The following is a 13,225-nucleotide window of genomic DNA, read 5'->3' on the forward strand; positions in this document are numbered from 1 at the left end:
CCTTTACTTATTTTCCGTCCAAAATCTTTTGGACTTGGCAAGTTTACATAGGCTATGTCACTGAAGATGAATTAGCAATCTGGTGTTTATTTCCTCATGGTTAAGTTGCATGTCCGCATGCAGCCACTGTGTAATGATGTGTTCCAAACTGGAAGGGAATAGTGTAAATGAGATAACACCAGTGACTCCAATAGGAGCTTAATAAGCTCTGCAGGAAGTACCCACCAGTTAGAGTGCACTAGATAAAGGTAATAGGAAATCTTTTTACAAAACCTTAGCAACATGATCTTTCCAAGTCAACTGGCAATCAAAAATTAATGATACTTTTGAGTGTCTGTATAGCTGTTGTTGATATCAAGCACTAAATGAGATAACTTCCAACAGAGTGAACAAAACCACACAACACAAGACTTGCCTGCACTGAGCTGCATTCAGTTATCCACAAGCCAAGTGTTTATTGGTTTCACCTTCAGTGTTGCAGCAACCTGAGCAGGAGTAGCTAAGCCCAGTCATATATTTTTGCAATAAATTATCTCAGTGATGGTGGAAGGTATAGTGTATTCATACACTAGGAAAAGTAAAGGGCCAAAGACACTCCCCTGAGGATTCCTCCTTTCATCAGACCCTATGCCAAAAACTGACAGCCATGTTTGATGCGATAACTTCTAGCAGTCAAGTAGACAGCAAACTATTTCATTACAGTCTTGCCATGGAAAGGCATAATTGTGAAGGCTTTACATAACTCCAAAAGGCAGCACAGATTGAATCATTCTTATCTAGCTGAGCTGGACAACATCTACAGCCACCATCAGTATATCCTCTGGTGACTTATCATGTTGATATACACCCTGTTGTGAGTGTAAAAGGTGACAAGCTTTAAAATATGCAGACAACTTAGTAGCCACTATCTTCTCCAGCATCTAATATTCTTGGCCACCACAAGAAAAACAGCAATAGCTATAGACTAGGAATATTAGAAGCACTTCCTTTATAAACTGTGATTTCATCCATACCAATGGAACAACACCTGTACGTAGAGATTCATTGTAAGGGGCTCAGCAATTTCAGCAGCAGTCTCTCGAACGTAGCAAGTAGGCAGATCATCTGGACTAGTAGATTTAGTGACATCAAGAGAAGATAGGTAAGAAAAACATCATCAACACTGAGATAGCAAGCATCAACACAATCCAGTAAAGGAAAACAACCAATCATTAATTGAAGTAGAAATTTGAACAAATGTAGCTCAGTATGATTTTTGAAAAGCTTTACTCCTAGTTGTAGAAAATGTGATTGAATTTAAACTATTAAGTAATTAATTATTAACAATTCAAGTCAAGACTGACTGCCGCACTATAATAATCTTTCAGAATATGCATTATCTCTAATAAGACTATCACGCAAATTGATGACTATGAGCTCATTTCCCATCAGTCATCACATGTGGCCGCAACATACATAACAAGTATTCTGGTGAAACCATGAAGCTGCCACTGTAGCGAACTAGCAGATTTCTGTGTCAGTGTGCTTGATTTGATACAAGAGCTGCCCAACTAACTGAAATTCTTAGCATTCAGTCTACAGAGTACCATGCAGTAGCTACATAGTGTGGTAGAAAATTCCAACAAATTAAAGCATCTATCACTTTCATTAGCAATGTTATCTAAAAATTTGCAAACACTCATTACGGTTAATTGCAGAGGTGATTGGGGCTAGTACCGTATAGCCTAGGGGCAAATATTTCGAGGTTGAGCAATGTTGCTAAAAATAAAAATTTCGCGGATTTGCAAACACTCCCAAAATGTATTAGACTATATGGAGGTCTAAATATTTCAAGGGTAAAATTTTCGCTGACACCCAAAACCGCGAAATCAGCGAAAATTTTTCCCCTCGAACTATTTAGGCTATACGGTATCGGATTGGGTGAGTGGTTTACGAGGTGGTTTACGCATTTTCCGGCAAGCGAGAAACCAAGGCAGTCTCCAAGGTAAATATTTAGTAATGTATTGCATCGACTGTACTGTTGCCAGTGATTCTGTTAATAATTAAATTATTCCTGCACTTTCAGTTTCCGTGTTGTTCATGTCTCCGTGTGATTTATTTTAATGAGTTCGTTTTAATGAGTGGTCGAGAACCAAACCTCGAACTAAACAGAGCAAAAATTTATGAGAAAAGGTGTGTTGTTCGTGAAGTCGTTTCTTTCCACTGAGCTACATTTATTTGTTTATGTTTACTGGGCATTCGATCAGCACAGCTGTGTGTGTCAAGTTGGTGTGTGTGTGACATTAGTATGTTGGGTCTTGCCCAAGGTCTTGCCTATGGGTGTAGTATATACTCGGATTCTAGACTAAATCAAAACTTTCGCATAGTCAAGACATTTTTATTTAAACAATTTTACCTCATTCCTAAAAGTCATATTGTTGGAAACAAAATACGGTATCCTGTGATTAAAGCTAAAAAAATGTTTCGCTGAGATCATGGCGACCTACAATCCTTTAAATTAATGGGTATATAGCAATGATCATGTCAACTTGCATCTCTTTACATAGTTAGAGGTAGCTACACCTTTGTCATTCGCTGAGAACATTGCAGTCTCCATTAGGCATTCCAGCCTGATTTTTTTAATTTTGGAAAAATGGACTTTTTACATGCTCAATATAGATAGAGTACTGATCGCCGATCTCAGAAATATATAGTTTATTGCTTTGGCATGCATAGTACTTTAAAAACATTTTTCTTTGGGACTCCCACAGGAAAAAAATGGCACAATTGAATTAGGAAGCCATCTGGACTGTCTTTTGAAACTACAACAGCTGTTTATTATTATTATTAACACTTTACAGTGACCAGCACTGAAGGTTCTAGCTGCAAGTTTGTACATGTAATGAGAGTAGCCTCAGGGTTTATTGGATCTGTGATCATTGTATACTTTGTGGTGTGCAAATGTTTCATCACACTTGTCAATGCAATGGTGTATAAAGGATTAAAAGTTAGCAACTTGTAAAGGTAAACAACTAAAGTGGATGCAACATTACCTAAGGTGGAGTTGTAGTTTCAATTATGTCATTGTTATGCCAACTTTATACTTTTGAGTTAGTGACAGAAATTATAGTATAGCTGAAAATCGCTAACCTGAGCAATGTAACTATGCAGTTTAAAGTAAGCTATAAGCGCCAGTGAATACCTTCCATCTGGCAGTATGTTTATTAAGTTTCAAAGTATTCTGCATACATTAAAAAGCTTTAAAAGATTACAAAATGACACAAAACTTACTTAGATGTAACATGCACGTAAATTCAAATTTCCACGATGATCAGTGTATGGACAAGCCCCGTACAGGTTTTCATCCCCGCAGGAGCTCAGGTTATGGAGCATTCCCAAACTAAATACACATTGTTATTTTGTGCCAGGGTTCTATTGGGGAGGATATGGAGAATTTTATTATTAAAAAATCTTAGATATTGGAATGCCTACCTCCATTTCTTTGAATGAAAGGATTTGCCATGGCGACCTGCATCTCTTTGCATCAAATATTTCACTTACTGCTGTGTTTATGATGACCTATATGGTGACGAATCTAGGGGGTGGCACAAGGCACGTGCCCTCCACACAGCAAAATTCCATACAAGAGCAATATAGCTGCTGTATAGTCAGTCAAACACATAGAACAGTCACCATGTATAATTGATATATTGCCCAAACCTGATTTTTGGTCTACTTGCCTGCCAACCTACCTGCCAGCCTGACCAGGTTAGAAGCTATATGACACATTGTATGACCAGTGCCATGTGTTTTTAGCCGCAATAACAAACAATGTGCCTTTTGGGGTTCCTAGCCGACAAGTGTTTGTGCTCCTCTGTTCCTTGCCTTTCCTTTATCTTTAATTATGCTGGCCATCTTCTTCATGCTAGAAAACTGTGTAACTGTGTCAAGGTGTTAGTTTTCTGTATCAACACTTTCAGTATATATTTGATGCCACAAATCATATGGTACAATAGTATCATACAATACGATAGTACTGTATAGTAGGGACCACAAAGGAGTAGGTGTGGCCCACGACATAACATCACCCAAAACCCAGCCTCAATTTTTCCTGATGACAATGAGGCAGTATTGGTTAGGTAAAACTAAGTCCAAACAAGCTTTTAGATCAACCTGAAACGCTTTCAACTAGTTGCTACAGAATTTTAAAAATAATTTATGTAACAGAATTTTCTACTGACTGACTGACTGACTGCCTGATGCCTTCAGACAAGTGTAACTCAATAACGGCTAAGGATATGGGCTTGATTTTTTCACTGTTCGACGTTGCTTCGGCCCGAGAGGTGCCTTTTGGCATACCACAGTTTGTACAATGCATTCTGCATGGACTTACCAGTGTCCTCCTTGTGTCCCATTTATCTTTGCTGAAAGCGAAAAGTGTCGATTTGGCGTTAGCACGTGATGACTTCCCTTTGTAACGGAAATTGTCTGTATTTTAATAGTGGCTGTTTTGATTACAGAGGTACTTTTCGAACAGTTCTTGATTCGTACTGCAGTGTAACGGGCTGAACATAGCCAACAATGAAGAGTAATGGATGCTTCACTTTTCAGACGATATTTGATATAACTGGAGTGCACTGCACCATTTCAGATGTGGCATGCGTGGGTTCACCAGTCATAATAATATTTTCAAAAAAAGTAAATAAACAAGTACGTATACACAGAAAAATTTGGAATTTTCAACTAGAGTAGGGACCATAGCACATCGATAAAAAGTACTGAAACAAGCTGGAGTAGTACGTACACTATATTAAATCAATGAGAAGTGTTAAATACCATAATGGAAAAAATACATAGTAGGGATATAACACTTCTTACTGTTTACTGTGATTTAATATTGTGCTCTACTCCAGCTTGTTTCGGTACTTTTATCAATGTGCTATGGTGCCTACTCTTGTTGAAAATTCCAAATTTTTTTGTGCACTTGTACACTATTAAATCTGACATGGTCCAATATAAATACATTAATGTCTGCAGAGTCACACACACTTATGTGATTCACCCCACATGCCACATAACAGACACTCGTGCTCTGCTTGATATATACATACTCATGGCTGTGTTATAACTATTACATATGTTCAGAGTCTTGGTACATACATATGTAAATATTATGTTGCTGTTGCATATAATATAATGTACACTTGTTGTTTTAGGATGGACATGCAAGGTGCCTCACTGACAGGTGGTTATGATTATCAGTTTGTACAGACTCCACCTGACATGTTGATATGTAAAATATGCCACCTTCCAAGTAGACAGCCATATCTTACTGGATGTTGTGGTCACACTTTCTGTAAATCATGTGTGGAATGCTTGAAGGAAAGCACGATACTCCCAAGCACTTGCCCAGTGTGTCGAAGTGAACAATTCACTCACTTTCCCAATAAACAAAATGAGCGAGTCATTAAAAGTCTTCATGTGTTCTGTTCTAGCAAAGAAAAAGGGTGTGAATGGCAAGGAGAAATCAATGACATCAGCAGCCACCTTGATGATTGCTTATTTGAAGAAGTTATCTGTCCCTATAATTGTAATGCAATTCTGTGGCGAAAATGTGTGAATGATCACTTGGAGAATGACTGTCCACGTCGTAAGGTTAGCTGTCAGTACTGCCATATTACAGATGAGCTTCAATATATCAAGGAAAGTCACATGGAGAAGTGTCTAAAGTTTCCTCTACCCTGTCCTAATGGTTGCAAAACGTCTGATATACTTCGTGAAGATGTGGATAATCACAGGGGAGTGTGTCCTCTTCAAGAAGTAGGATGTCCTAATGAATGTGGAGCCACCCTTCACCGACAAGACTGCGACAAACACATTAATAATGAATGTCCAAGTCGAAAGATCAGCTGTCAGTATTGCCAAAGCATGGGAGACCAACACTTTATCGAGGGTCAACATGTTGAGCTGTGCCCCAAATTTCCCTTAGTCTGTCCCAACAAGTGTGAGGCTAAGGGTATCTTTCGTGAAGACATGGAGACTCACAAGATGGAGTGTCCTCTTGAGGTGGTTCAGTGTGGATACCGCAATGTGGGGTGTAAGGCTGTTATGGGTCGCAAGGATCTGAAGAAGCACAATCAAGAGGAAATGGAGGAGCACTTGTCTCTTACTATGTCTGAGCTTGTCAGCACAAGAGGTAAATTAACAGCCACTGAACAGCAACTGACTACCTCCAATCAGCAGCTAGCTCTCCATATTGAACAGACGTCATCTATGCAGACAAAATTTCAAGAAAAGATTGATGCAATGGAGTGTCATTCACAGCAGAGTGTTTCTAAGTTGGAAACGAAGTTAACAACCATTACAGAGCAAGCATTACATACACAGGAAAAGTTACAAGCAAAAATTGATTCACTTGAACGTCAGTCGCAGATGAACATTGCCAAACTTGAGAAGAAACTCCAGCAAACAAATGAGCACATAGAATGGACTGCCAATATTAACAGCAGAGCAAGTCATATTAAAAATCAGGCTTTTCCAGTAATTATTAAGGTGCCAGAGTTTGATGACAAGAAAAAGAGTGAAACAAATTGGTATAGCCACTATTTTTTCACACATGAAAAAGGATATAAATTAAAGCTAAATGTTTTTCCTGTTGGTCGGGATTCCCACAAGGGTACTCATGTATCGGTCTACCTGTATCTTATGAAGGGACCAAATGATAATGATTTGACATGGCCACTGAAGAAAAGGATTCAAGTGAAACTACTCAACCAGGTCAGGGATACTCAGCATCATTCTCATGCTTTTACCATTTCTGCTGCAAGACGAAATACAGTTGAGGATGACAAAAAGCAATTTTGGTATGCCGATAAGTTTATTTCTCAAGCATCTCTTTATCAAGCCACTACTGACTGTAAATTCTTGTATAATGACTGTGTCTTTTTTGAAGTGTCTGAACTACTAATATAGTAATTTACTTGTATTCAAGCAGCCTGCTGTTATAGGAGCACACAGTTATTAGAATTTTTGTCACTTGTACATGTGATAAATCAGATGCCAATCTCTGTAAAGTTGTATGCATGGCGAAAAGATTTACAGGTCTTCCTTTTACACCTGAAAGTTGATACAGAAACTCATCGGCATTTGTATTAAAAATGGTTAAAAAAATTATTTGTACCAGTGTAGTGAAAGATTAAATAGAAATTTATAGCACAAGTATATATGTAGTAATGGTATAGCTATTCCTGAGATCTGTGTGACCCTTGCAGGGGTGGATCTAGGATTTATAAAAGGGGGGGGGGGCTAACTCAAGGTACTAATCTCTTGGGTAGAGGTGTACGAAGCATGCTGGAAATAGGGGGATCTGGGGGCATGCCCCCCCCCCAGGAAAATTAAAAATAATAGATGCTAAAATACTGCAATTTGAAGACATTTCCACATAAAATTCATAATATTTTCTGCCTGTAGATATTTTATATACTGCCTTTAGATTATAGGTATGGCTCTCTGAAGCATTTTGCTAATGGAAAAGTTTGGGTAGGTACAGACAACCAAGTACATGATGCACCCCTCTCACAATTGCACAACACTGAATATGTGCATGTTAGAATAATAATGTTGAAAGTGGAAAATTTTGAAATTTGAACAATACAAGATTGAATCTGAGAGTATTTTCAATGGCAATTGTGTACCAATTAAGTATTGCCATACATATTAACTACACAATTAAGTAGATGAATGAAGCCCTTTAAACAGACCAATGCACTTCATTGTATGTATAGGTGCAGGCAGATTTGGAAAAATTCCATAACAGAACCAACTACATGTTTCCAGTGAATGTTCTATTAGAGTAGTTAGCTAACTGCTCTATTAGAGTATCTCGATCTTGTACACCTCCAATGCTGATCCAGGTCCTTGTTGCATAAACTTTAGCATTAATACCTTGGAAAGATGTTTATAAGGTGGTTTTATGAGTATTTGTATTATTAGTGATCATATAATTATGCTAAGACAAAATTACATTATAATACTCAGCATATTGATCAAGTAAAGACTAAATATGAAGGGGGAGGGGGCTTCAGCCCCCCCCACCCCCCCCCCCCCCCCTCCCCCCGGATCCACCCCTGCCTTGCAAAAGTAATATTAAAGGCTATAAGCAGTTATAGAATAATTACATTTCACTACTGCAATACATGATAATTACCTTATGGGACCAAACTTACTATGTATGGCCTCAAAAGGCGGCTTATTGCTTATTGGTGAAGTCACATGCACAGTACACTTAGGGACATACCAGACAGGGTCACTATAATGAAGTTTCATTGTCATGACAACTAATTGAACATACACACAATGCTATTGAGCAAATTTGATTTTCTGTGTTATGCCATGCACACATGGCATCACCTACCTTCTTGTATAGAAATTAGCCAAACTACACAAAACTAACTGCAAGGTGTATATTATTGTTATGTCTTATCTTTGTGCATTAAATTAAATTTAGAACTGTACTGTACATTTATTCACTTGCCTGCAGTTTTAAAATTCATAGGCTCTTAAAGGAATTACAGCTTATCAAATAGAATCTTTTATTAGGCATTCCAGTATCCGAGATTTTTTAATAAAAGAATTCTCCGTATATTCCCCAATAGAACCCTGGCACAAAATGACAACTCGTGTTTAACTTGGGATTGTTCCGTCGTCCGAGCTCCAATGAGGATGAAAATCGCTGTGGGGGTTGTCCACACGCTGATCATCATGAAAATCTTAGTGTTATCGTGCGCGTTACATATAAGTAAGTTCTGTGTTGTTTTGTAATCTTTTCAAACCTTGTAATGTATGTAGAATACTTTAAAACTTTGAAAAACGTACTGTCGGGTGGAAGGTAGTCACTGGTGCTTACTTTAAAGTGCGTAGTTACTTCGCTCGGGTTAGCGATTTTCAGCTCCAGAGTAATTTTCTGATGGCTGTGTCATCAGCTCAAAAGTATAAACCACTTCAGAGTCGGCATAACAATGCCATAATTGAAACCACAACTCCACCTTAGGTATTGTTGCATCATTGTGGCACCTCCACTTTAGTTGTTTACTTTATTAGTTGCTAACTTGATGTTTTTACCAACTTGAGATAGCCACTTGTGGGTATACACCACTGTATTGAGAAGTGTGCAGTAGGTGAAACATATTTGCTCACCACAAAGCATACAAAGATCGCTGAGATCCAATAAGACCTGAAGTTACTCTCATTACATGTACAAATTTGCAGCTAGGAGCAACTGCAGTTTCAAGATAGTCAAAATTGCTAGATGGCTTCCTGATTCAATTGTGCCATTTTTCCTTGTAAAATGTATGGGGAGCCCTGGAGAAAAAATGTACCTTTTTTCAGTTTTTAAGCACTGTGCATGCCAAAGTAGCTAATTCCAACCCAACAAACTATATATTTCTGAGATCGACAATCAATACTCTATCTATTGAGCATATAAAAAGCCCGTTTTTCCAAAATTTAAAATCGGTCTGGAATGCCTACTTTTATGCATATAATGTCATTTCCTGCCACCACCAAACGTTATGTGTTGACTGTGTTGGGACAGTTACTTTTTAAAAGTAACTAGTTACATATTACATGCTACAGAACTATTTAGTTACAGTTACATATTACCCAAAAATAAAGTAACTATAATAATATTACATATTATATTACTTTGTGTCCACAGCCCGGTTGTTACGTGTGAAACTACCACCTTATCATGTGACGTGATTGCGTTGTTGGACAATGTTCAAATCTTGGTTATAAGTAAGAAGCTGGTAAATAAGCTTCATTCAGTAGGCTTCATTGCTTCGTTGTGGCTAGGCATTACTCAGTGGATCACTAACGAGATTAGTAACTTCGTAATTATTACGCGGTAGCTAATATTAATCTCGTTACAGTAACTATATAACTTAGGTAACGCGTTACATTTGTAAGTAAAGTAACTTGAATTATATTATCTGTTTTAATAGCGTATTTATACATAAGTAATGCGTTACTCCCAACACTGTGTGTTGATATCTGCCAACACTGAGTTGAGAAATTTGAGTATAATATAGCACACTCAGATATGTGAATAATTTGTATAAAGCACAACAGAGAATATACAGCAACAGGCCTTTATAGAAATGTTAGGCCACAACAGCTGAAGAGCACTTAGTTTGTTGGCTGATGATTTACATAGCTAAAGTAGTGTCTGTTGCGGTGTCGTCTTCTCTATCATTCATGAAATCAATTACCAGGTATAACTAAAATAACAATTATTAATCTGTGGATCTGGACAAGATGAGGTGCTAAGTTAAGGCATACTCATAGTATAGGAGCTAAGAAAAGTAGCAGCTGGTTGATAGGCATTTTGGGTTGATTTTTAGCTGTCTATCACACTGCTTAGAGTTTACATCAAGTCAAGCAGTCATATAAAGTATAGTACAACAGACTACAGCCATATGTTAATGATCAGTTATATAAATGGAAAATAAGTAGATAGCTAGCTAGTAAGCAGCAGTTCAACACAGCTGTGGAAATTTTAAAGCTGACATGTAGGAAAAATGGTGCACAGCATCAGGATAGCTGTAGACTAAAGTAGAATTTCAGAGGGTCTGCATGGGGTGCAACCCCAAAAAGCTGTAGGACTTTTACATGTTTACATTTCTTTAAAATTGATGCAGTTACAAGTAATCTGAAGGTTGAATAATAATTTAACAGGCTTTGGGGCCCACCACAGCATGGGAGCCCATGCAAAGTGTGCCCTGCACTCTCTTTCCTGTCAGCCCTGCAATAATAGAAAATGTGTGGAGCAGGGTTAACCTAAGTATCTAGTTTGTAGTTATACCTGATATACCCACTATAATTTATAATTTAACCTTCTCAGAATTGCCTTTCAAGAGAAAATTATGTCCTATGATTCGTGGTGCATTATGGATTTTAACTTTTAAGCAATTATATATGATATGACAAGATGCTTGGCACAATGTATGGTGAGATATCAGTACACAAGTCAATAAGTAGAAGACATGAAGTGTTCAATTTCAGCATATACATATTTAGGATAGATGTTCTGTTAGGGTAGTTGACTGTTCTATTAGAGTATTTTGATTTTTAGCAATGTTGCCCCTAAATAAATTGACCCTTTCTTGTTAAATCCTAGAAGATATCAGCTCTTCCCTTTTTGCTCTTTCCATCTTTTCATTGCAATACATGCTTAATTGTAGGAAAAGCAATGGAATAATAATTATACTGGGATGTTGAGGTGTATTTATATCACATATACATGTGGAAAAAGGTACTTGGCAATGTAATTGACATAGAAGTTTTAACTTCATAGTAGGAACCAGAAATCAAGGAAATTAATGCAATTTCACATCAAGGGCAGATTTAAAGAGAGGGGTACATGGCACCTCCTCCAAAATTTTACTATGTACTAGCTAGAAGGCTAATAAGAAGCTACAGTACTGGTGCAATTGCATTTTAAGCACACATGGGTAATGAAAAGATGGAAAGAGCAAGAAAGGAAGAGCTAGGAATCAACAAGAGGGACAAAATCAGAGGTAAAACCAATGAAAAGCTGCTAAAATTGAAATGTTCTAATAAAACGGTCAACTATACTCTAATAGAACATTCATCATTAACCTCTTCTTCTTCCTGCTATCTCATCATCGACCCAAACTCCCTGCTGTACCAAGTTATAAAATTTACATTTTATGTACCGTGAATCACTTCAAATCAATTCTTCTTGAAATGCTACTTCCTTTAGTTAAATTATGTTATCTCAGTTGTAGCTATAAGCTTGCATGATACTTGGATTGGTATGCTTCTTTTTATATACAGCATTAATGCTATTACAGTGAAATTAATATGCTTAAGTTAACAGAGCTATACAATGTCTGTGGGCTGCACCCTTACTTGATTTAATGGCTTTAGAACAAACAAAATGTGACCATCCGTATGTTGCATTTGAAAGAACAGTATGTATGTAAAAGTGTATATAATAAAGTCTTATTAACATGAACAAAAAGTACTTACTCCAAAGGAGATGACTACAGTATGAACCAGAAACTCCCAAACTCAAATAACTATACCCTTCTCTGGTGAAATAAAATTGAAAACGTTTTGAGAAGCAATTGCAACATAAACTTATCGTGGTTTCATCATGTAGTGTAATTACTTATTAGCATCTATTTGAGCTAACATAGAATTAAAAATCTTACAGCTTCTGGAGGTTGCATTCCTAGAAAACTTGAAATTCGACTTTGACCCAAACCATATTGTAGGCTAAATTTGCAAAGTTTTCCTGTAGGAGCATGCCCTCAGGCCCCTCTAGATAGAGCATGCTCCGCATGCTGAGTGAGCCTCTCATACTGTACTACATACCTAGCTATTAGTTGTATCAACCAGTTTCCACTTTTTAAGTCCCCACTATAGATGCCTCTAGCTTAGCAACCCCCTTGTAGATCAGCCCTTGTGCATGCAACATTTTGGTATTGGAAATATTGCATTGGTATATATACCATGTGTAAAATATCTGATAATCTGGCATTATACATATGTAAGATACTTTTCGAAATAACCATCAATGTGAATATTTTTTCAAGTAGCTATATATTGAGTATTTAAATTGGACACGTTGGCACATACATTATTCAAAGCTCCTTAAGCATGGCCAGAAAGTTTCTCACTTGGCAGTTAAACAGTATTTATAAACAGAAGCAATAAATAAAATATTGCACAAAGGTCCTGCAGGCATAGTCAAAATGTGGTACTCATCATGTGGTAGTTATTGTTACATGCATATAATTATTTTGCATACAAAAGATGATATTGAAATATTGATGGAAGCAGTATTATGTGGCAGTTAGGACTTATGAACACACCGATAAGAAGCTCATTAGTTAAGAAAATACTCTGTGTGTCACCTTTAGCTGCATGTACACTACTGTACTCTAATGAACATGTAAGCATACCTGCACAGTGTTCATTAGATACCAAACTTAGTATGTGTGCACGTCATAGATTATAATAATAATAATCCCCACCACAATGTATTAAAGGATGTAGCAATAAAACTTTAATTGTATATGTGTGGGATAAGAAATACACTGGATTTCCAGGCAATCAATCCTGTGTACGTACACACATAAGTGCGGATATACCCACAGAACTATAAAAATATTTCATGCTATATGTGCATGTCTTTTGTAAGTAAATATATCATAACATA

The 13,225-nt window shown here is 37.1% G+C and overlaps 1 protein-coding gene across 1 annotated transcript; it reads left to right on the top strand.

Moving 5' to 3' along the window:
* The first annotated feature begins 1,873 nt into the window (after positions 1-1,873).
* On the top strand, positions 1,874-7,052 carry LOC136257523 (TNF receptor-associated factor 4-like). The gene is made up of 2 exons (XM_066050750.1): positions 1,874-1,984; positions 5,196-7,052. Exon 2 carries the CDS (start codon positions 5,197-5,199, stop codon positions 6,949-6,951), a length of 1,755 nt encoding a protein of 584 aa, XP_065906822.1. The 5' UTR covers positions 1,874-1,984; position 5,196; the 3' UTR covers positions 6,952-7,052.
* The last annotated feature ends 6,173 nt before the right edge of the window (positions 7,053-13,225 follow it).

This window comes from Dysidea avara, chromosome 6 (genome assembly GCF_963678975.1).
Source record: "Dysidea avara chromosome 6, odDysAvar1.4, whole genome shotgun sequence".
Lineage (NCBI taxonomy): Eukaryota > Metazoa > Porifera > Demospongiae > Dictyoceratida > Dysideidae > Dysidea > Dysidea avara.